At 37.9% G+C, this 25,252-nt stretch overlaps 1 protein-coding gene and 2 long non-coding RNA genes across 18 annotated transcripts; 1 reads left to right on the forward strand and 2 right to left on the reverse strand.

Annotated features, from left to right (window-relative positions):
- Positions 1-1,714: 1,714 nt before the first annotated feature.
- Positions 1,715-3,891, reverse strand: LOC109494629. Its single transcript, XR_002149622.2, has 2 exons — positions 3,758-3,891; positions 1,715-2,659 (listed from the first exon to the last, which is right to left on the reverse strand). It is a non-coding gene; the product is annotated as an uncharacterized LOC109494629 (long non-coding RNA).
- ZNF567 (zinc finger protein 567) lies at positions 3,891-24,731 on the forward strand. 16 transcript variants are annotated; one of them, XM_045045452.1, is made up of 8 exons: positions 3,998-4,074; positions 4,575-4,636; positions 5,625-5,725; positions 7,820-7,893; positions 8,145-8,256; positions 17,999-18,125; positions 18,390-18,476; positions 22,372-24,731. In XM_045045452.1, exons 5-8 carry the CDS (start codon positions 8,230-8,232, stop codon positions 24,090-24,092), a joined length of 1,962 nt encoding a protein of 653 aa, XP_044901387.1. In that variant the 5' UTR covers positions 3,998-4,074; positions 4,575-4,636; positions 5,625-5,725; positions 7,820-7,893; positions 8,145-8,229; the 3' UTR covers positions 24,093-24,731. The 16 variants fall into 16 exon arrangements, with proteins under 16 accessions (XP_044901383.1, XP_044901384.1, XP_044901390.1 ...); XM_045045455.1 differs by lacking the exon at positions 4,575-4,636 and having other exon boundaries at positions 3,895-4,074; XM_045045457.1 differs by lacking the exon at positions 5,625-5,725 and having other exon boundaries at positions 4,000-4,074.
- Positions 5,505-5,886, reverse strand: LOC111558050. The gene is made up of 2 exons (XR_002738548.2): positions 5,742-5,886; positions 5,505-5,656 (listed from the first exon to the last, which is right to left on the reverse strand). It is a non-coding gene; the product is annotated as an uncharacterized LOC111558050 (long non-coding RNA).
- Positions 24,732-25,252: the final 521 nt, after the last annotated feature.

Raw genomic sequence — 25,252 nt, forward strand, 5'->3', positions numbered from 1 at the left:
TTTCTAACCTAGCAATTCTATTTTTTGAGTACATAATGCAAACAGAGCTAATTTCATATGCACACCAAAAGACTGACACAAGAATGTTCATAGCAGCTTTACTCATAATAGCCCAAAACTAGAAACAAATACCCCATCAACAAGAGAATGGAGGTTGCCCCTGGATTGTTCAGTCAGTTGTGTCCGACTCTTGATTTCGGCTCAGGTCATGATCTCAGTCGTGGGATCGAGCCCCATGACTCAGCACTGTGTGTGGAGCCTACTTGGGATTCTCTCTCTCTCCATCTCTTTCTGCCCCTCCCCCGTTTGTGTGCATGCGTGCACCCCCCCCCACACACACACACTCCCTCTCTCTCTCCCCCAACATAAACATTTAAAATAAGGAAAAGAAATCATACATGCTCAGTAAATGGCAGATCTATGTTTTGAATCCACATTTCTCTAACTACAAAACCAGTTCTCTTTCAATTCTGGTTTTTGCCCCAGAAGCCCAGATTTTATTATATTAAATGAAACCCTAGCATAAGTAATTCATTTAAACAAACACAACTTGCTCTAAATTGGTAGATTTAAAAGACTGATGATGCCTTATATTACAGTAAAAGAGACACTCTTATGGTATGTTGGTGAAAATTTAAGCAGGGCAATTGATGATGTAAGTCAGTTTTAACTGTGAAAGCCTCATTCTCAACAATATTTAAGACTCTGTTCAAAAGATATAATTATATGTGTGCACAAAAAGGAGTGTGCAGTGAAACACTATGCAATATTGGGGAAAGCAGCTAAATATCCTTCAATAGGAAAATGGTTACATAGTATATCCAGACAATGTAGTCAAAACATTATGATAGATTGTAATTTGATGACATGAAAACCTGTTCACTGTATTTTGTCAGATGAAGAAGGCAGATTACAAAACAGTATTGTAGTATGATTCTGTTTTGAATGAACAAATCCTATGTGCCTATATCCATGTGTTAATTCACAGAGAAATATGAAATGATTTAGAATAAAATGTTCAAATAAGCTGTTTCTAAGTGAGCATTATTTTGAGCTTTTCTGTATTTTCTAAATTTCTGAATAACAATCAGAAAAAATAATAGAGCTAATCCCTCCCTCTTTGAGAGCAGAAGAAATAATAAGAGATGTATATGAAACATGGAGTGTAGTGCAGCAGTGGTTTAAATTCTGGCTTAGGGTGGCCTGAAGTTTCTTCATAGATGTGAAGCCTTTCAGATCAATAACTCAACTACTACCTTAAAGATCCTAAACCTTGAAACTAAGATTTTCTTACACATTGGATTCCTCTTCCTGGTTGCCCCTCACCTAGGCTCAGATCTATTATTGCCTGCCAATCCCTCCACCAGTCATTGCTCCAACAAGGAAATCACATCTGCCTTGGAAATTAATTAATGTTAAACCCTGCACATAGGAGAAGAAATGGAACTTAGGCCTGATGTGGCTGTGTAGAAATTCAGACCATTCCCTTGATCATTAGGCAGAAAAGGAAGTTGAGAAAGTAATCTAAAGGATCAGAATGATGACAATTTAGAAAACACAGCAGAGATGCCCATTTCTACTTCCAGGAATCTTAAATCAGTCCTTCAGAAAATTAGCTAAGTACCCTAAAGAGTCACAGTGAAGAAAGATGGCTCTAGGATGCAGACTTTGAATTGGAAAAGGGAAAAGAGATACCATAATCCAGGAGACCCAGTTGATGAAAGAAATACATATGGATCCTTTATCACACCCTTGAACAAATTCTTCCGAGTGGGGTGAGTTATCTATACTCCACTCAGCAGAAGTCAATTCCACATTCCTGGGTCTACATACCCCTAAAATGACTGGAACTCATGTCCTGATAAGGTTCTAGAAGGGAATGCAAAGTTGGTGAAGACATGGGAGCTGGACAGTAAGAAGGAGCTGCCCAGCAAAGTTAATAGTTAAATAAATTACAAAATATCCACGTAAAAGAATATTAAGATAAACAAATCCAAAGCTGTAGGAAGTAATTAAGGATATAGAAAAATTTCAAGATATAACATCAGTAGAGAAATCACTTTACAAAACAGATTAACAAATACAATTATACCAATATTGAGTGATACAAAAAAAAAGTCAAAAAAGTTAAACTGTTTCAGTTATCTGTTGCTATGTAACCATTCCAAAAGTTTGTGGCTTAAAAAACATTCATTAGCTCATTATTCCGGGGTTGGCAATTTGGGCTTGGTTGGGTCTACTGATTCCACTCATCTAATAGCAGCCAGTGGTTGGGTGGGGGCTGGATGGTCCAAGACGGTCTCTGAAATATCTGGTAGCTGTTGCTGTCAGCCGGGCCTCTGTCTCCAGGTGATCTTCTATCTCCAAGCAAGCTAGTCATAACTTTCAGTAAAAGGTGGCCTCAGGGCAGGAAGAGGAAAAGAGCGGACCTCCTAAGGTTTTGTCTCACAAATCTTACAATGTCACTTCCACCACAGGCTTTTTGCCAAAGTCCATCAAAAGGCCCTGCCTACTAGTAACCTAACCATTTCAGAACAATTACTCCCTTTTCTGAAAAACAAAAAGAGAACAAGGAGAACAAAATCCCTGACCTTAAGCTTGGTTTCAGATATGCCCAGTAATGTTTTCCTTTATTCAGAGCTCTTCTCAGTGAACAGCTCTGTAGGGAAAGGGAAGGGGCATGGGAAGGGTAGGAATCATTAGACACCAGACCTTTCTTGGAGCACAGACTAGCTAAATTGGAAGAAATTCTTCAACACCACACAATCTCTCACCATCTGTCACACACATACGGGACAGAAGTAAAAGGGAGATGGGGAGTACCGCTAATCCTTTTTAGTATCAAAGGGAAAAGCCAGGGTCACTGATATCCAGGGCTGAAAACTTTCCAAGTTCACAGCAAGTTTCCTGGGGAGACAGCTTTGGGAATGATGTGGTTCTGAAACACGGAACTTGACCCAGCTCCCAAGGGAGATCCTCTAAGGAAGGAATGGCACTCCCAGGCTCTCCAAACTCTGCCTAAAGGACTCTTCCAATTCTAAAATTTCATTCCAAAAACTGGTTTGTGCTTTTTTGCTTGCATGTAACTTTATACTACCACTCAAATATGGGCTCCCTTTGGTGACCATCTCTCTGCAGCTGAGGTCCATGGCTGTAAAGCAAGAGAGAAAAAAAAAAAAGAAGCAGCAGGGAACCCAGGAATACAGATCCTAAAAAAGGCTAGAACCTAAAATTGGCCCCTAGATGGGCAACACTCACTTCACTGATACCCCACTGTGTTAAGCAGGAAGCTAGGCATTGGACGTTGGGGGAGGTGGGGAGGGAGGCGGTGCCCTGACGAAGGCAACTGAGACCATGCTTTAGTGCAAGGGCGACTCAAGTTAATACAGGCATCGCAGTCTTCACAAGCGCAGATATACTCTCAAAAAGGTCTTCAAAAGACCCCTCAGTCCCGACGTTAAACCCAGAACTGAAGAAATGAAGCTCTATCCCATTACGCAACCGAACTCGTACCAGTCAGAGCATTAAAAGCTTCTCCCATCACATTAGGTAACAGCACTGTCTTATGATGGGCGGTCTCAAACCCCACAGTGTCACGTGCCTCACACTACAGCTGACCAGTCACCCCAAACGTTCCGCATCCGCGTTGGGACGTACACGCACAATCACACACCTGTCACGGCCTCAGCACCGCCCACACTCTCATTCGTCTTCGTCACCGCCACAAACGCTCACACGCAAACAGCCATACACAGACCTGAGCTCCAGGCTCAACGCGCCCTGTCTGCACCTTGGGGGCTCGGGGCTTCCTCACTGGGCGCGCCCGCCACGCCCAGACTCCGGCGGCCACTCGGAGCGCGAAGACTTTGAGGGCTAACCGGAGAGGACCCAGGGCTCAAAGTTCTTTTCAAAAGCTGCACAGGGGCTTTGGGAAATGTAGTTCAAGGCTGGAAAAGCCCGGATGTCGAGCGCGCGCAAGGAGGCTGCGGCTTCAAAGACTGAGCCGCAGAGACACTTGGGAGGTACAGCTCGCGCGGGAGTACGCAGGCGCAGACCGCTGGCCAGTGGTCGAAGGTGAGGCTGGTGGGTCCTACGGAGGCGGTGGAGGCGGGTGATGGCGGGACCTGGGGGGAATGCAGAGGAGGGAGGCGGGAACCTGGCCAGGAAGGCCGGGGAAGAAGGCAAGAGTTCTGGGCCCTAGAGAGAACGGGAGGGAGGCGAGAACCTAAGCAGAAGGAGCCAGGGCCGGGAACGCCGAGAAGGGAAAGGGAGCCCGGGCCAGGGAGCGTCCTAGAGGGAACCGGTAGTCCAGGCTGGACAGCGCCGAAGAGGGAACTGGAAGCCCGAGTTGGTGTGAGCTTGGGGAGGGCAGGAATTTTGTCCCCCACCCCCACCCCGCACCGTGAGGAAACCCCAGCTTTCGGAGTGCGGCCTGGCACACACGGGCATTCAGTTCGTGTAGCTTTTTGTGCCCGTTCTTGTGCAGTTTGGGCATGTGTTACTCCGTGTGACGTTGTGGAACCAGTTGTTTGGAAAGTGATAAAGTCTCTGTGTTTGTCTAATTTTTCAAATAGGATGCGAGTTGATTTGTTTTTGAGACTGCATGCGACTTTGGAGAGACGATAGTAAGGGGTTTGTGAGTAAAATTTTGATATTTTGTGTAAAGTATGTTATGGGCTCTGTGAGATTATGCCTGTGATGTGCCAATGGGATTGTGATTGTGTCGTGGATAATATAACTGTGTCTTTGTCTAATTTTTAAAGTATCTTGTGTGTACAATCCGCAGTAATTCGTGAATGTTACTATGTGACTGAGATGGAGCGCTTGAGAAATTGGATGCATGACCAGTTAAATATGTATTGTTTCGATTATCTGAATACTGGCATTTTATATGCTTATAGATTTCACTCTATGGCAACTGGATAAGTGAAATAGAGATTTTTTTTTTTTTGATGGAGAGGAGGAAATAAAATAAAAATAATTTTCAGATGGTAGGATTGTATATTGGGAAACCCCACACTGACTAATGATTGGTATGTTGAAATGAGTAGGACACCATAAAAAATTGGGCAAGACACAAAAAATTTCTCCCCTAACTGCCACTCAAAGTTTCTATTTGGGTGAATCCCTTTTTTTCCCTGCTGCTACTGGATGCATTGCGAGACAGATTGAGTAATTTCTTTGCTCATTCTGAAGACTGAATCTGTTGAACATTTAAATACAAGACCAGTCTCATAATAACTATTTAACTAGTTAAATAAAATATTCACTATAGGGGCGCCTAGGTGGCTCAGTTGGTTGAGCATCCGATTCTTGGTTTCAGTGCAGTTCACGATCTCACAGTTTGTGGGTTCGAGCTCCACCTCGGGCTCTCTGCTGACAGTGCAGATCCTGGTTAAGATTTCTCTCTCCCTCTCTCTCTGCCCCTTCCTGGCTTGCTCTCTCTTTCCTTCTCAAAAAATAAACAAATGAATATTTTAGAAAACATTCACTATAGACCCCAATACTTCAAACTTGTTTTAAATAAAAACCCTCCCTCCTACTGGAAGCCTGCCTGGGAAAAGGGTACATGATCAGCTTCTTCTCTAATTCTTCAACCTCTATTTTGTCTCTACTTCCTCTAGGTGGGTAGTCTCTGGCTGGAATGGATTGGGAGCTGGAAAACAAGAGACAAGAAGTTAGGGACAAGAAGAGGCTAACATGATTGGTACCATTATAATTTATTGTAAGTCATCTCTTACCTTCTGAGAGAACCCACTGCTGGGAACTGCCAGATACACTTCCCTTCTTATGGGTACAGCCACTTCTCCAGCTGTCTTCTCAATGTTTCCTCTGGGCATGCAGTTGGCCACCTGCTCTGGTGGGTCTTGTTGTCTCTCCAGTGAGTCCTCTTGGACAAGAGAATCCAAGCCATTCCAGGCAGGCTCCATCCATGGGTTGCCCATCTAGAGCTCAGGTGAGAATTAGCCCCTGAGTCACTTTGCCCTCTCAAATCCTGAAATATGTACATTTTTCCCCGAAACTCTCTTTACCACTTTGTTTCCCAGTGACATCAGCATCTGAGGGGCCCCTTGTTTCTTATAAGAAAGCACCCACTTTTCTTCGCCTGGAAAACTATGTCCTAAAAAATAGTTTACTCTCTTAGACAAAGTAGGAGTTAAATTAATGGTAGCAAAACTTTATGTTTTTTATAAGACTTTATTTTAGAATGAGGGACACTTAGAAGCTTGCTTTCCTCACCATCTTTGGAACATCTGCTGAGACTGAGAGAAAAATTTATAAGTTACCATGCTGTTATCAACAGTGACAACAATTAGAAAATTCAGAGGTTTGTTGGAAAAATCATTGACAAATCAATAAGCTTCATTTATATATGCGTGCTTATGTGTATATATATGTATCAGAAAACTATGGAAAATGACCAATGGTCATCAAAAATATGAGATACAAAGAATTTCATAATGTATAAGTAAAAGAATTCTTTTAATGTTTCTAAGGGACTCAAAAAATAAGACTTGAATAAAAGAACAGGAAGACATGTGACAAAGTGTCAAAACTCCCTAACATTTCATGCAATTCCATTAAATTTTCAGTAAAAATTTTGAATTTTCTACGAGAAATTTCTAAGAATGAAAGTTCTTATGAGAATATGAATAAGCCAAAAATTCTGAAAGAAAATAATGAAGGGGGAAGTAGCTCTACCTGATACTAAAATATGTTTTAAAACTAATAACTGCCGAGTCATCTTTGCAATTAAATGAACAGATCAGTAAAACTAAATATAAAATCCAGATCTACTCAGATATATAAAGGAAGTAAGGTATATGGTTATACTTGATCTTAGCCAAAAGGCCAAGAAGCAACAAAGATGGCAGTTTTGATGAGTGGAGGAAACAGATTATTGAACACTGACAGTATTAAACCAATGGCCAATAATCTGTTGAAAGTTTTTGGGTTTTTTTGGGTTTTTTTTGTATTTAAGTAGGCTTCATGCCCATTGCAGACCTCAGTGCAGGGCTTGAACTCATGACCGTGAGATCAAGACCTGAGCTGAGATCAATAGTTGGACGCTTAGCCGACTGAGCCACCCAGGCACCCCTGCTATAAGTTATTTTTGCATGGCAAAAACAAAGTCAAATGAGAAACTATAAATTATTTGAAGTGAATACAGTACTTCCTTTAAAAAAAAATCCAATAACCAATCTAGAAAATAAAAATCCAATAGAAAAAAAATCCAATAACCAATTTAAAAAAAAAAAAAATCCAATAACCAATCTAGAAAATAAAAATCTAATAGAAAAGTGAAAGAATTATAAAAGACCATTAACAGATGAGAAACTAAGGATGTTTTTTAAACTTATGAAAAGAAGCTTATTTTCTCTTATAATAGGAAAAATAAAACCCAGAACCACAATTTCTACCTATTAGATAGGCATGCATCAAGAAGTTGGTATCGGTAGCATTTATCAAGGTGTATCAGTATATTCTCATATATTGCTGGTGATAGTGTAAATGGTAGAGCCTTCTGGAGAGCAGCTTGAAGGTAGGCTGCTAAGAGAGAAAAATTAGTGCTAGAAAGGAGGGGAACTTGCCCAAAATCTAACCTCTTGCCCAAGAGCCTCTATCTCTGGATTTGGGGATAAAATAAGATTTGTCTAGCTTATTCTCCTTCCTGTAAATTATGTGGAATGTGCAGAGTGGTCAAAGGCCAAAGCAAGGGAAATGGAGGCGATTTCAATTGAGACTTAAGTCATAAGAGAGCTATAAGTCGTGTATAGTGTCATTTTGGCTTCTTTTCATCTTGGCTTTGCCTTCTTAGGAACTGCCTCTTTTCCAAAGAGGAACCCAAAGGAAGACTGGTCACCTCTTGCAAATCTCAAAACCATGGCTCAGGTGAGGTGATGGTTCCTCTCTCTTTTCCAAAATAATCTTTTTTTTTTTTTTTTTTTTTTTAAGGATATTTGAGCATTTGCCTTTCTTGTACCAAATCCTCCTGCCTATCTTCCCCTTCAGGAAAGTGTCCCCATTTCTTTCCATATTGGCCAGATAAGCCTTTTCCTTCCACAAATGCTCCTTCTAATTTTAACTGATTTTCACACATTAAGTGGGTTTATCATTAAACATCTTTCTTTGTCTTCTCCCAGAAGCAGAGCTGGGACAAAAATGCATTTCCTCAAATGAGAATATATTACTGCATGAACTTTGCTTGTTTAAATAAAAACAGTCAAGATGGAGATGGAATTGATGTTGCTTTTAGTAAGTAGCAAGGACTATTGTCTTGAGGCTTTAAGGAAAGAGTTATGCTTGGCAAATTGTACAAAGAACAGAGAATCTTGCTTTTCTCCTGTCTGATCCTCCAGTTTTGCCCATAGCTGCTAACAATTCCTAAAAATCCATGGCCTGCCAATAACACTCCCCCATTATGCTAATGGTGTTCCTATTTTTAAACTTCTCTAATTTTATATTTGGATGCAGGGGAAGTAAATATATATGCTTGGATCACCATACTGAATTACAAGTATAACTCTTGAAATATCCTGCCCTTGGTTTCAAAGATGTTGTTATCTCTTGGTTCTTTCAGAAATGTCATCTTTATATCTGGACCTCTTAAATACTACTGTGCTCCAGATTCTTTTATTATTATAATTTTTTTATGTTTGTTTATTTTTGAGAGAGAGAGTGCGAAGGGCAGACACACACACACACACACACACACACACACACACACACACAAAATCTGAAGTGGGCTCCAGGCTCTGAGCTGTCAGCGCAGAGCCTGATGGGGCTCGAACCCACAAACAGTGAGATCATGACCTAAGCCGAAGTCGGACACTTAAACCAACTGAGCCACCCAGGCGCCCCTGTACTCCAGATTCTTTATTGGTTCTCTTCTTTTTTCATTTCCCTGTTCCTATTCACAGTCTACCACCGTTATTCTAATGCTCACATAATTGTAAACCTAAACCTCTGTTCTGAGTGTCAAAACCATATCCAATCTCCAACTAAAAATCACCACCTGCATATTCCGCAGATACTTCAGGCACATGCCCAAGATTTATCTCATTATCTCCTGCCCATCGTGTTCTTTTTTGTTTTGTTTTCTATCTGCTTTTGGCCCCAGTCCCATACCCACCTGCTAATATAATATAGCTAGCTTGAGTTAAATAAATGTCTCTCTTCCACTACGCAATTTAGTGGTGATTTTATTCCTTATACCACAGTTGCCTTCATCTTCCTTGATATCTTTATTTTGAGTGCCTCTCTCATATCCTGGTCACTTGTTTTCCCATATAACACCTTTGCTGCTTTTCCAGTCCTCCAAGTGCTCACCCCACTGCTCACTTATGGATCTTTGTGTTTCTTATGCTTTTCTGTTTAACTTTGTGTGTGTGTGTGTGTGTGTGTGTGTGTGTGTAATAAAATATACGTAGTGTATGGGGCACCTGGGTGGCGCAGTCGGTTAAGCGTCCGACTTCAGCCGGGTCACGGTCTCACGGTCCGTGAGTTCGAGCCCCGCATCGGGCTCTGGGCTGATGGCTCGGAGCCTGGAGCCTGTTTCCAATTCTGTGTCTCCCTCTCTCTCTGCCCCTCCCCCGTTCATGCTCTGTCTCTCTCTGTCCCAAAAATAAATAAAAACGTTGAAAAAAAAATTTAAAAAAATAAATAAATATACGTAGTGTAAAATTTCACCATTTTAGCCATTGTTGAGTGTATAGTTTAGCCCCATGAAATACATTCAGCGTTGTGTAACCAGTACCACTATGTATTTCTAGAACTTTTTCATCATCCCAGACAGAAACTCTGTACTTATAACATTAATCGGTGACTGTTAACCTTATACTTTTTATAGCATCAGAACTAAAGCACATTAGAAGAATGTATAAAGACTGTGTCTCCCTCTCTCTCTGCCCCTCGCCCGTTCATGCTCTGTCTCTCTCTCTGTCCCAAAAATAAATAAACGTTGAAAAAAAAAATTAAAAAAAAAAAAAAAAAGGGGGGGCGCCTGGGTGGCGCAGTCGGTTAATCGTCCGACTTCAGCCAGGTCATGATCTCGCAGTCCGTGAGTTCGAGCCCCGCGTCGGGCTCTGGGCTGATGGCTCAGAGCCTGGAGCCTGTTTCCGATTCTGTGTCTCCCTCTCTCTCTGCCCCTCGCCCGTTCATGCTCTGTCTCTCTCTCTGTCCCAAAAATAAATAAACGTTGAAAAAAAAAAATTAAAAAAAAAAAAAAAAGAAGAATGTATAAAGATAGCCCTTTAGGGGAGTGGAAGATGTTAAAATATTAACAGTTTAAATTCAATAATAGTAATCAATGATAATAATGGTTTTCCAATTCACGAATATGATGTACATCTCCTTTTATTTAAGATCTTTAAACTCTCTGTAATGTTTTGTTGTTTTCAGTGTACAGTCTTACACGTTTTTTTATATTAATCCCTGGGTATTTTTTTTATGCTATTGTAAATGCTATTCATTTTTATTTCAAATTTTCACTGTTCACCGCTAATGTATGAAAACACAATTGATTTTTGTATATTGATCTGCAATCTTTCTAAAGTCACTTATTCTAGTAATTTTTTGTATTCTTTAGGATTTTCTACATAGATAAGCATGTCATATGTAAATAATGACTGCTTGCCTTCTTGCTTTTCAAACTGTGCACCTACTGCATTGTCTGGAACCTTCAGTATAATGTTGAATAGAAATGGTGAGAACAGACATTTGTGCCTTGTTCCTGCCTTAGGGGAAAGGGATTCAGAGTTTCACTATTAAGTATGATATTAGCTATAGATTTTGCATTGATTTATCAGGTTGAAGAAGTTCCAGTTTGCTGATAGTTTTTATCATGAGAGGGTGCTGAATTTTTTCAAAAGTTTTTCTTCATCTATTGGTTATTCCCTATTATTTGGCTTTTCTCTCTCTCTCTCTCTCTTTTAGTGTTTATTTATTTTTGAGAGAGAGAGAGAGAGAGCATAGGAGCAGGGTGGGCGGAGAGAATCCGAAGCAGGCTCCAGGCTCTGAGCTGACAGCACAGAGCCCAATGCGGGGCTTAAACTCACAAACCATGAGATCATGACCTGAGCCAAAGTTGGACACTTAACCGACTGAACCACTCAGGTGCCCCTTCTCTTTTTCCTATTAACACCATGAATTATATTGATTTTGAAGTGTTCAGCCAACTTAGAAGCTCTAGCTCTAGGATAAATCCCACTTATGTAATGTTTGATGAATTTGCTAATATAGTACATTGGTAAGGAGTTGTTTGTGGTTCATAAAGAATTTGGTCTATATTTTTTCTTGTAATACCTTTGTTTAGTTTTCGTATCAGGATAATTCTTTTAAAATAAGTTGGGAAGTATACGCTCTTATTTTCTAAAAGAATTTGTGTCAATTGGTACTATTTCTTCTTAAAGTGTTTGTTAGAAATCACCAGTGAATAAATCTTTAAAAATTAAAAAATAAAAACAGAGGGGCGCCCAGGTAGCTCAGTGGGTTAAGTGTCCAACTTTGGTTCATGTCATCATCTCGTGGTGTGTGAGTTTGAGTCCCATATCGGGCTCTGTGCTGACAGGCCAGAGCCTGGAGCCTGCTTCAGATTCTGTCTCCCTCTCTCTCTGCCCCTCCCCTGCTCATGCTCTGTCTCTCTCTCTCTCAAAAATAAAACATTAAAAAAAATTTTTTTTAATAAATAAAAACAGAGGAAGGGAAACCATAAAAGACTCTTAAATACAGAGAACAATCTGAGAGTTGCTGGAGGGGAGGTGGGTAGGGAAATGGATTAAATGGATGATGGGCATTAAGGAGGACACTTATTGAGATGAGCACTGAGTGTCATATAAGAGATGAATACCTGGGTTCTACTCCTGAAGCCACTACATAACTACACTGTATGTTAACTAACTTGAAAATGAATAAGTAATAATAATAATATATTTTAAAAAAGAAGAATTCACCAGTGAAGCCATGTTAACCTGGAGATTTTTTTGTGGGAACGGGTTTAACTAGCAGCTCAATTTCCTTGGTAGAATTAGGGATATTCAGCTTATCAGGGTGTTTTCTTCAGTGAGCTTTTATAGTTTGTATCTTTCAAGGAATTTGTCAAATTTATTGACAAAGTTGTCAAAAATATACTCTTTTTATCCTTTTGATATTTGTGTAATCTGTAGCAATGCCCCTCTTTCATTTCTGCTGTTGATAATTTGTGTCTTATTCTTTTCCTTGGTCATTTGCCTAGAGTTTTACCAATTTCATTTGTCATTTCAAAGTACCAGCTTTGGGTTTCATTGGTTTACTCCATTGTTTTTCTGTTTCTTCTTTCTTCACATCTTTTTTGTTTCCTTTTTTTTTTTTTTTCTCAATACTTGGGTTTAATTAACTTATTTTCTAGTTTTGAGAGAGAGAGGGACAGCATGAGTAGGGAAGTAGCAGAGAGAAGGAGACACAGAATCAGATGCAGTCTCTAGGCGCTGAGCTGTCACCCAGAGCCCAATGCAGAGATTGAACCCACAAGCAGTGAGATCATGACCTGAGCTGAAGTCAGACTTTTAACTGACTGAACCACCCAGGTGCCCCAAAACTTCTGTATCCTTGTTGATTTTCAGTCTATTTGTGTAGCAATCACTGAGAGAAGAAAGTTGAAATCTTCAGTTATAATTTTGGTTTTGTCTGTTTCTCCTTTTCTATCAGTTTTTACTTAATGTATTTTTAAGTTCTGTTTTTAGGTGCATTCACATTTAGAATTGTTACATTCTCTCATGAATTGATCCCCTCTGTTATTTTGAAATGCCTTATTTAATCCCTGATAATATTCTTTGTGCTGAAATTTGTATTGTTTGATATTATAGCCAATTTAGCTTTCTTATGATTAGTATTTACACGGTATACATGTTTTCCATCCTTTTTAAAATTTTTTAAGTTTACTTATTTTGAGAGAGAGAGAGAGAGCAAGTGGGGTAGAGGCAGAGAGAATGGAGGGGAGAATATCAAGCAGACTCCACAGGGTCAGCATAGAGGCCGATGTAGGGCTCAAACTCACAAATTGTGAGATCATGACCTGAGCCCAAACCAAGAGTTGGACGCTTAATTGACTAAGCCACCCAGGTGTCCCTCCATCCTTTTACTTTAACCTTCCTATGTTTTCATATTTATAGTGAGCCTCTTGTAGATAGTATATAGTTTGTCCTTTTTAAAAATTGTTTACTTTTAAGTAACCCCTACACCCAATGTGGAGCTCCAACTAACAACCCCAAGATCAAGAATCACATGCTCGACTGACTGAGTGGTACCCCTGTAGAGCATCACTTTTTGTAATCTCACAACACATGTTTTTCCAGAGCAAATATGCTATACACTAAGACAGAATATATGCAAATCTCAATAAAAAGAAATCATATGGAGCATCTTCTCTAACCACAATTGAATTAAATTAGATGTCAATAAAAATAACATACCTAGACTAGGCCCAAATGTTTGGAAATTAAACAATATGCTAATTTTTTAAAAAATGTTTATTTATTTTGGAGAGAGTGTGAGTGGGGAAGGGGTAGGGAGAGAGGGAGACAGAATCTGAAGCAGGCTCCAGGCTCTGAGCTGTCAGCACAGAGCCCAACACAGGACTCAAACCACAAGCCGCTAGCTCATGACCTGAGCCGAAGTTGGACGCCCCAACAATATACTACTTCTGAGTAATCAATTTTGGGTCAAAGAATAACCAAAAAGAAAATTTTCATAAAATTAATGAAATTTATGGCTAACATCATACTTAATGGTGAACGACTGTTTTCCCTCCTAAGATCAGGAGCAAGACAAGGATGTCTACTTTAACGCTTCTATCAACACTGTAGATGATGCGTAAAGAATGAAAAAGAAATATAAGGCATATAGACTAGAAAGGGAGAAGGTAAACTGTATTTGCAGATAATATGACCAGGTTATGTAGGAAGTATTAAGGAATTTACAAAAAAAAAAGTACTAGAAATAAAAAGTGAATTCAGCAAGATCACTTATATCAAAATACAAAAATCAATTCTATTTTTATATACTAACAACAAAAAATTGAAAATGAGTTTAAAGAATAAAATTAACAAAACATTTACAAGACCTGTACACTGAAAACTACAAAACACTGCTGAGAGAAATTTAAGAAGACCTAAATAAGCATACATAAGGTCCATGGATTGGAAGACCTACTACTGTTAACATATCTGTTATCTCCAACCAATTTATAAAGTCTTTCAAAACTCAATCAAAATCTAAGTAAGTTGTTTTATAAAGATTGATAAGTTGATTCTAAAATTAACCTGGAAATGTAAAACACCTAACATGTCTAAACAGGTTCTAAATGACAGTGTTGGAAGATTATTAATGGTGCTCTACAGGGGCACCTGACTGACTCAGTCACTGGAGTATGTGATTCTTGATCTCAGGGTTGTAAATTGGAGCCTCATGTTGGGTATAAATCTGTCCAGATTTTCCTCCCCTTTTTACTGACAAACATTTACATCAGCTATGGTTTTGGACTTTTTTAAGTTTCATTTTACTTTTGTCAATTTTTGCTTTATGTTTTTTGAAACTCTTGTTATTTAAATATATATATACATTTGTAATTGTTCTAGTTTCCTGGTGTATTTACTTTTTCATCAATATAAAATGCCTCTCTTTGTCTGCAATAGTAACATTGCTCAACTTTCCCATGTGTAGTGTTTGTATGTCATTTTCCATCCTTTACTTTCAGCCTATTTGTGTCTATGGTATTTAAAATATGTCTCTTGTAGGGGCGCCTGAGTGGCTCAGTTGGTTAAGCTTCCTATTCTTGATTTCAGCTCAGGTCATGATCTCATGGTTCATAAGATTGAGCCCTGTGTCAGGCTCTGAGCTGGATGTGGAGCCTGCTTGGGTTTTTCTCCCTTTCTCTCTGCCCCTTCCCCAGTTGTACATGTGCATGTGCTTGCTCTCTCTTTCTCTCTCTGTCTCAAAATAAATAAATAAACTTTAAAAAATAAAATATGTCTCAGAATTATATTAAATCTTGCTTTTTCATGCATTCTAATATCTTGGTCATTTTATTGGAATGTTTGGTCCATTTATATTTAATACAATTAGAGGTAAATGGATTTAGGGCTGCCTTTTTGCTGTTTTGTTTTCCAAATGCTTAACATATGTTTTTAATCCTTTTAAATATACTTTATATTTCAAGGCAGTTTTAGGTTCATGACAAAATTGTAGAGTTTCCACTACCGTCTGCCCCCATACATGATTAATAGCTTCTCCATTATCAATATCTTGCACCAGAGTGTACATTCATTACAATGAACCTACATTGATACATAATTCCAAAGTCCAATAGATTTTGGCAAATATATGACATTCTGCCATTACAGTATTATACAGAATAGTTTTAGTGCCCTAAAACTTTTAGGGTTACACCTTTTTGTCCCTTCTTTTTTTACTATCTCCAGAGTTTGCCTTTCCAGAATGTCATATAGTTGGAATTATACGGACTTTTCTGATGGGCTTCTTGCACCTACTAATGTGCACTTAAGTTTCCTCCTAATCTGTTTTTATTCATCTCTTCGTATATACTGTTGTATTTTGTATCAATCAAATACATGTTAATGGTTCATTTTCATTCTTCTCTTGACTTTTTATTTATTTATTTATTTATTTATTTATTTATTTATTTATTTATTTATTTATTTTAATGTTTTATTTATTTATTTTGAGAGAGACAGAGAATGCCAATACAAGAGGAGCAGAGAGGAAGAGAGAGAAGCCCAAGCAGGGTGGACACTCATCATGGAGCCTGACACAGGGCTTGATTCCATGACTGTGAGATCATGACCTGAGCTAAAAATCAAGAGTTGGACACTCACCAACTGAGCCACCAAGGCACCCCTCCTCTATTGACTTTTTAGTTGTATCTATTTCTATGCCCAGGTTTTCCATTAGTTCTTTGAAGACATTAAGAGCAGCTGCTTTGAAGCTTTTTTTGGTGGTTTTTTTTTTTTTTTTTTGGCAAAATCCAACATTGGGACCCACTAGGGATTAATTTCTGTGACTGGCTTTTTCTGAATATGAGTCATATTCTCCCTTGTTTTGTTTGCATATTTAGTAATTTTTACTAGAAATCTGGATATCATGAATAATATAGTAATCTGATACTGTTATGTCTTTTTTCTGAGGATTGTTGTTTTTTTTGTCCTGGCAAGCAACTAACTTGCTTGAAATTGAACTTTAAACTCTGCACCAACCCCAAGTATGAAGCAGCTGATATGTCAGCTCAGTTCTTTAAGCTTCCAGCTGCTGCTTTTGACCCTGGCCCCCTTAGGTGAGGGGAGATAGGTTCTCCTTGTGTTCATATATATTAGCTCTCAGTTAAGGAATTGGTGAGAGTTTATACTTAGATTTTGGGACTTACTTTCAGTAGGCCTGTTTCTTCCAGTGTTCCACTCCTTATACTTCTGCTGCTTTGTGAGCTGCAACTTCTGACACCTCAATCCAGTAAGACTTCAGTTTTCTTCTGCTTGTGCTATGATCAGGTTGTATAATACTGGTAATCAAAAATGCCAAAATCTCAGAATCTCACTACATGCACTTCTATTTTTCAAAACTCTTTTTTGGTATCTTTCTGTCTGCTTTTTCCTAAGTCCTCCCTGATGTCTCCAACAATTGCTTAGTTTAATTATCAATGTGGTGTTCTGGCAGTGTTTATACTCAGATTTTGGTTCTCATCCTTTCTATAGTTCTCTCACTTCAAGAATTTATTTCTAAATCTCGAGCTCAGCTGCCTTAACAGCTATGGGGTTTCTAGTACCTTCATGCAAAAAAGCCATGGATTGAACAATTCTTACCCATCACGGTTGCTATCCTTTAAGGATAAGCTCTCCATTGGGGCACCTGGGTAGCTCAGTCGGTTGAGCATCCGACTTTTGATTTCAGCTCAGGTCGTGATTCCAGGGTTGTGGGATCAAGCCCTGCGTCGGGCTCCACACTGAACATTTAGAGTGCTTGGGATTCTCTTTCTGGCTCCGCCCCTTTCCCCAGCTCATGCTCTCCCTCTCTCTCTCAAGTAAAAAAAAAAAAAAAAAAATCAATTTTTTTAAAAAAGGTTAAGCTTGGGGCGCCTGGGTGGCTCGGTCGGTTAAGCGTCCGACTTCGGCTCAGGTCATGATCTCACGGTCCGTGGGTTCGAGCCCCGCGTCGGGCTCTGTGCTGACAGCTCAGAGCCTGGAGCCTATTTCAGATTCTGTGTCTCCCTCTCTCTGTGACCCTCCCCCGTTCATGCTCTGTCTCTCTCTGTCTCAAAAATAAATAAACGTTAAAAAAAATTTTTTTTAAAATAAATAAATAAATAAATAAATAAATAAATAAATAAATAAATAAATAAGGTTAAGCTCTCCTTCAATTTTTGCTTGCTTTGATTGCTTCCAGTTCCATCTATGAGTTGTTATATGTTGTGTTCAGACATATATATTAAGTATAAATGATTATCTGAGGGATCATTTTCTTGATCAATTGACTGTATTATTTTTGGATGCCAGAAGTTGCTCCCATGCATTTTTAAACCATATTTTTTCTGCATAATACATTAATCTTAACAGAGAAAAGTTTTACCTCCTCAATTGTGTTGCCCTTGTAATATATCACATCTTGTACATTCTTCTCTTGTAGTACCTGTAACACCTTCAAGCAGGTGTATGTTTAAACATACTTTCTTGAAGGCTTTGAGGCTATGCAGGGACAGTGTTTTGTATGTCTTGGGACTCCAGTAAACTAATGCAGTTTGGGGGTACAAAGTGACTTTACATAAATATTTGTGTGATGAATTATTAAATAAATTCAGTGGCAGGTACTTCTGTCTTTTGTTTACCTTACAATATAAATTACAAAACAAAAATGATTAGCTTTTTTTACATTGATATGAATGCCCCAAAGGAACAGATCAAAAGTAGTCCCCAATATCTAGTCAGCTTATTCTGATCACAGTTCCAATCTGTTGCAGGCATCAGTGTCATTCAAAGATGTGACTGTTGACTTCTCTCGGGAAGAGTGGCAGCACCTGGATCCTGCTCAGAAGACTCTCTACATGGATGTGATGTTGGAAAACTATTGCCACCTCATCTCTGTAGGTAAGAAAACTCTCTTTGAAACTTTCAGTAGCATGCATTTCCTTTCAAAGTGTCTGAATTATGGGTGATCTTGTGTTTCAGGGATAAGATTGATGAATTCTTTTTTTGTTTGCAGAAAGTATAATTTTGTACTTGCCCAGAGCAAGGCGTTAAGTTTACTCTTACACAAAGAAGTATCTTAATTTGCAGTATTGAAAATGTACTTTACTAATTTTTCAAATGTATCGAAGCCTAAACAACTTAATCCAAATTTTTCTTTGTCAGGGTGTCACATGACCAAACCTGATGTGATCCTCAAGTTAGAACGAGGAGAAGAGCCATGGACATCATTTACAGGTCATACCTGCTTAGGTGAGTTTCTGACTCTTCAGGTGGATGAAATCTAATGGAGAATAACTTTTAAAATAGTCATGCGGTAGGTGGCACCTTCGAAATATGCCACCTGGTGTAGGAGTGTCTTTTTAAAGGCTCCTAACCTTTGAAATGATCATTATTCCTGCAAAACTTAAATCAAACTTTTAAATACAACTCTCCCAATATAATATTCTTTTCTAGTTTGCTTGATGTTATCAAAGATAGTTGCCACTCTTAATCAAAATGTATTATAAACCTTCTTTTTAGATCTTTTTTCTTGTTTTGTGTCTTTTTCTAACTTCAGTCTCTTCTTGACATTGTATATTTTCTTTTGAACATTCTTAAATCTGTTTTTATAAGAGAGAAAATTCTTGTTTAATGTTTTTCTTCTCAGTTGCTTTCCATTTTTTTCTTTTTCTTTCTTTTAATTGCCTCAGGTTTGTTTTCTGTGCTAAGTCTAAGATCCCCTTCTCACCACAAATATAGCTGTTAATTTTAAAACTTACTTGCTTTGGCCCAGATTGATAATTCCACAGTTATCATTCTCTTCTATTAAACTTTTGTGGTTCACTTTATATGGCAGATCATCATTCCTGAAATCAACCCTTCATTTGGGTAAAGCATTGACTTATTCTTATCCTGGTTCTCTGAGTGATTATTTCCAAGTTGGTCTATTTTCTTCATCACTGGACATACTGCCTGATAATACCTGGCACATAATGGTCATTGATACATATATTTTTAAATGTATGTTGTTTCACTAGACTCTCAGTCTTATTTCTCTGATTTGACCTCAAAGGATCTGCCTTTAAATTATGGTAATCTCATTCATTCTGAGGACGGAAGGTCTTTGTTTTATGTAGAGGTCTGTAACACTGACATACTCAGTGCATTTCTCCCACCTTCACTATAGTACTTCAAGGGTTCTGCACTCTGATGTTTCACCTATTTTGTGACAACATGTTAGATATGAAAATCACAAACTTTCCTACCCTTTAAATTCTTCCCCACTGTCTGTTTCCATATATTTTATTTTTACCATGATACCAGCTTTCTCTGTCTCTATCATCTCTTATGAATCTCTTCACAATCTGTGTTATGTTTATCAGCCTGTGAAATGTATTTACGTTTTCCCATATTTTCATTTTTCACTGACCTCATACAAAATAACAACTATCTTATTTCATGTCTTGACTACAATAATTACAGCTTGGCTTTGCTATAATTTTGTCCTAATTCTTTCAATTTATATTGTTACTTTTCTGACAAGAGATATCATTGCTTGTTCCCTATTATTATATGAAATTGAAATTCTTCATTCAAGGACTGCTATAATAAGCCCTCATCTGGTCTTTTCAACTTTATTTCTCTCCATTATGGAAAACTTTTGGTAATTTCCACTTGATATAGTCTCCTCAATGTTCTCCACACATGTGTAATTTGTCATAATGCTTGTACTGTTCATTGTGTTGTGTTCTCCCTTCCATATACTATGTATCTTTTAAGTCTTGAGATTTCTTCTGCATAAACTATTCCTTAACCATTTCACATAGATTTTCTGAATTCCCATGCTACTTACCAACTCAGACACACACAACTCTTGAAAATAATTATGTAATTTGGTACCCAGTTATATGTGATTTATGCTTAAGGCTTTTTTAATTCAAAGATAAGATCCTCTGTATCTTTTTTGCTATAGTATATAATATTTTAAATATTCCATAGTTGCTCATTAACTTGAAGCTATACAGGCAAGTTACGCTTTTGCTCCATTCACAAAGCATGGTAAGCTCCTTCCAGATGTACCTGCTCAGGCCATGGCTGTATAGATTCTGATTGAAATTGTTGGATTCTGGGGCACCTGGGTGTCTCAGTCGGTTGAGCGTCCGACTTCAGCTCAGGTCATGATCTCATGGTCTGTGAGTTCGAGCCCTGCGTTGGGCTCTGTGCTGACAGCTCAGAGCCTGGAGCCTGCTTTGGATTCTGTGTCTCCCTCTCTCTCTGACCCTCCCCTGCTCATTCATTCTCTCTCTCTCTCTCTCTCTCTCTCTCTCTCTCTCTCTCTCTCTCTGTCAAAAATAAATAAACATTGAATTGGCTGGATTCTACCAAACACTACCTATCTAGGTAGGATCTACAGTGTTAATGTAAACTCAGAAGAGTTCAAAGGAGATAATCAATAAAGTATTCCTTTCTATGGAAAAGGATTACTATCAAAATCTGCATCTTTCACAAAATATTTAAGACACGATTAAGCTTGTGAAAATATTTTGTTAAAATTACTTTCCTAGACCATAACCATTTTTAAGTTATAAAGAAATAGTGCTTAAGGTGGTAGGGGGAAATAAGTGAAGGATTTTTGGCATCATGGAACATAGCATTTTCTTGAAGATAATCTGAGTAGAAATAAGAATGGAAGGCAAGCCACTTGATTAAAAAAACATAAGCAAAGTATGTGATTAGGAGTAAGTGAGATATTTATAAGGCAAAAAAGATGAGGCCTCACTTTTATGTGTGAAAGTTGTCAGATAGGTGGACAACCCTGAAAACTTGTTTGAATATGAAAAGTGAATCTCAGTGATTCAAAGTTTTGTTTACAGGAGAAATTCCTTATATGTTGGTGTTGAGAGTAATGGACTGAAGGAAGAAATAGATGTTTTGAACCTAAATTTAACATTATTTCACTGGATGTGGATGATTGCAAAATAACAGAAGTCAAATATAGCTATAAAATATAAGAGAAATGAAGGTTAAAGTTAATCACTTAGAATGAGATGTAATCTTGTCCACCATGTGGAAAACTGGAGTTAAGAAAAGTTATGAGCACCTGGGTGGCTCAGTCAGTTAAATGTCCAAATCTAGATTTCAGCTCAGGTCACAATCTCACAGGAGATAGAGCCCCACATTGGGCTCTGTGCTGGCATTGTGGAGCCTGCTTGGGATTCTCTCTCCCTCTTTCTCTTTGCTCTTCCCCTGCTCGCTCGCTCTCTCTCTCTCTCTCTCTCTCTCTCTCTCTCTCTCTCAAAAATAAATAAACCTTTAAAAAAAAAAAAAGAAAAGTTACTATATTGAGGAAAGACTTGTGGCAGTTTTTCCTTAAACCTGAAAAAGTAAGTCTGTGAAAAGAAATAGTTACAATTGATGGTCATGAGATTTTTGTTATTGAACCATTCTGAAAGGATTGGTAGTAATAGCAATAATGAATACACCAATAAATATACTCCTAGTCAGTTTTAAAGTTCCTGTTGGAAGTGTCTTCATAGCTCTTTTCTCACAGGAGAAAATGATAACCAATTATATGGAGGATTAAAGCCTAGGCTATAGGGTTGTCTTTTAAACACTAGGAAATTACTTGATACTTGGAAAGATTAATGAGCCATTGATGGGTACGTAGTAGGCGGTGGTGGAATAACTGGAAATGTTTTGCCTCACAGTCTAGAGCTGAATGTATAAAAATATAGGCTCTGATCTGTGTTCTCCAAAAGCACTCCTTCCTCTAATATTTTTCTTGAATAAGCTTTTCTACTAATTTTTCTTGTCCATCCTACTTAAAGTTTACTGCCCTTGAAAGGTTCACTTCATTGCTTCCAAATCCACCTGTCCAAACATCAGTCTCTCTTTCACCATTCTTTGTCTTCTCACTGCTTGGTGTATTCATTTAACTTTCTGTATGAAGTTCTGATACAAAGTGCAAAAGTTACTAGCGTTCATTGCTTAATTTTTCATTCTTGTCCACACCGAGGCAGAGTTTTTCTTTAGGCTTTGTGTCTTTTCCCTGGCAAGGAATAATTTGTCCAGGATCTTTTTTTATCTCATATACTAGACACCAGTACAATTTCTTTCCATAGCAAATATGTGAAGATTCACAAATTGTTATTATATTCTTTTGTAGAAGAAAATTGGAAAGATGAAGACTTTTTAGTGAAATTCAAGGAATACCAAGATAAGTTTTCTAGATCAGTTGTATTCATCAACCACAAAAAACTGATTAAAGAGAACAGTAATGCATATGAAAAGACATTTACTTTAAGCAAAAACCCTATTAATTCAAAAAATCTACCTCCTGAATATGATACTCATGGAAAGATTTTTAAAAATGTTTCAGAATTAATCATCAGTAATATAAGTCCTGCAAGAAAGAGACTTAGTGAGTATAATGGATATGGGAAATCACTTCTCAATACTAAACCAGAGACAGCTCAACCTGGAGTCAAATCCCATAATCAGCGTGGCAGGGTTGTCAGTCATAATGACGTACTTATACAATATCATAAGGTGGAAACTCCAGCACAGCCATTTGGATATAATGACTGTGAGAAAGCCTTCCTTAAAAAAGGAGAATTAATTACACATAATAGAGCTTACATAAGGGAAAACCCATCTGAATATAATAAAAGGAGAAGAACAACGAATATTGAAAAAAAACATACATGCACTGAATGTGGGAAGTCCTTCTGCAGGAAGTCAGTATTGATTCTGCACCAGGGAATTCACACAGAGGAAAAACCCTATCAGTGCCATCAATGTGGAAATTCATTTAGAAGGAAGTCATATCTCATTGATCATCAAAGAACTCACACAGGAGAGAAACCCTTTGTTTGTAATGAATGTGGTAAGTCCTTCCGCCTAAAGACAGCCCTCACTGATCATCAGAGAACACATACAGGGGAAAAATCATACGAATGTCCACAGTGTAGGAATGCCTTCAGATTGAAGTCACACCTCATACGTCATCAGAGAACTCATACAGGAGAGAAACCATATGAGTGTAATGACTGTGGGAAGTCCTTCCGCCAGAAGACAACACTCTCTCTACATCAGAGAATTCATACAGGAGAGAAACCCTATATTTGTAAAGAATGTGGGAAGTCCTTTCACCAGAAGGCAAACCTTACTGTACATCAGAGAACTCATACGGGGGAAAAGCCCTATATTTGTAATGAATGTGGGAAATCATTCTCCCAGAAGACAACCCTTGCTCTTCATGAGAAGACTCATAATGAGGAGAAACCCTATATTTGTAATGAATGTGGGAAGTCCTTTCGCCAAAAGACAACCCTTGTGGCACATCAGAGAACACATACAGGGGAAAAATCCTATGAATGTCCTCACTGTGGGAAGGCCTTTAGAATGAAGTCATACCTCATTGATCATCACAGAACTCACACAGGAGAAAAACCCTATGAATGTAATGAATGTGGGAAATCCTTCAGTCAGAAGACAAATCTGAATCTGCATCAGAGAATTCATACAGGAGAGAAACCCTATATTTGTAATGAATGTGGGAAGTCCTTTCGCCAGAAAGCAACTCTCACTGTACATCAAAAAATACATACAGGACAGAAATCCTACGAATGTCCTCAGTGTGGGAAAGCCTTTAGCAGGAAGTCATATCTCATTCATCATCAAAGAACTCATACAGGAGAGAAACCATATAAATGTAATGAATGTGGGAAGTGCTTCCGCCAGAAAACAAATCTCATTGTACATCAGAGAACTCACACAGGAGAGAAACCCTATATTTGTAATGAGTGTAGTAAGTCCTTCAGTTATAAGAGAAACCTCATTGTCCATCAGAGAACTCACAAGGGAGAAAACATAGAAATTCAATAAATGATGTGATCTCTTTGTGAAGCCTTTCCAAGTTATTGTAAAACTTTAGTTTAAGGAAAAAAAGCATGCTAAAACATTTTAATAAGGTAATTTTAATCACAAATGTAATAGTAGTTAAAGTACCAACCACAGAACTGTCTGCTGTTTACTAGCACATGTAATGGATATGATTATTGTTATCAAACTTTATCAGAAATGAAGCTAATTTTTTAAGTTTTCAAGTTCTGTTCACTTAGATTATTTTTTTAAAGTGCTTACATAATATATGCAGAGGCAAGATACAAATGGTTATAATATCAGTCTCCATAAAAGAAAGAAAGTATGAAATATATTTCTCCTTGTGCTCTGGAATAAAGAATAACTGTTATTTCCCCAAAGATTACCATGTCCCTGGCTTATAACATCATGAAGCAGTCTTTGCATGTCTAAATTTTATGTTTTATCATATATCATGAATTATTTTGTGTCTTGTCTCAACATTTTTAAGATTCATACATTATTGCATGTGGCAGTAATGTATTCATTTTCACTGTGCATACTCTTCCATTTTAAGAATATACCACTATTTATCCTCTTGATGGATGTTTGTATTTTTATAAATTTGTGTTGTAATAAAAATACTGCTCTAAATGCTGTAAATATTCTGTGTATGTGTGTATGTATATTTCTGTTGATCTTATAGTAAGATGAATTACTCAGTCCAAGGGTGTATGTAAGTTTTTTTCAGCTATGGTAGATACTGCCAAACATCTCAGACCTTTCTTAATATGAGGTGATTAACTTTGGAAAGTAACAGCTCTGATTGTAAGCAATGTGGAGAAAGGTCTTTAGCAGTCATTCAACTAGAGAATTTTACTTTAAAAAATCCATATAATATTGTAATTGTAAGAAGACTGTTAGTCATGAATATCTGAATGTAACAAATCTAGAAAGACTCACTATGGCTTAATTTACACAAAGCTAGAGAATTCATATTGGAACGAATCCTATTAGTTGTCATGATTATAGGAATACTTTTAGCCATAGCATACACCTTATTTAACACCATAGAATTCATACTAGAGAAAGGGAGGTTAAGAAATGACAAAGATGAGTAAAACTTGGGAATATAAGTCACAGTAGACAGAATTGTGAAATAACATACACACACACACACACAC

Source organism: Felis catus, chromosome E2, assembly GCF_018350175.1.
Source record: "Felis catus isolate Fca126 chromosome E2, F.catus_Fca126_mat1.0, whole genome shotgun sequence".
Taxonomy (NCBI): Eukaryota; Metazoa; Chordata; class Mammalia; order Carnivora; family Felidae; genus Felis; species Felis catus.

Excerpts from the sequence above, each read along its gene's own strand:
- ZNF567 (XM_045045447.1), top strand. The coding sequence starts at position 6,289 with ATGCTGTTATCAACAGTGACAACAATTAGAAAATTCAGAG. Across the intron at positions 6,329-7,819 it reads AACAATTAGAAAATTCAGAG|GAACTGCCTCTTTTCCAAAG; the intron begins GTTTGTTGGAAA and ends TTGCCTTCTTAG. Across the intron at positions 7,894-17,998 it reads ATCTCAAAACCATGGCTCAG|GCATCAGTGTCATTCAAAGA; the intron begins GTGAGGTGATGG and ends AATCTGTTGCAG.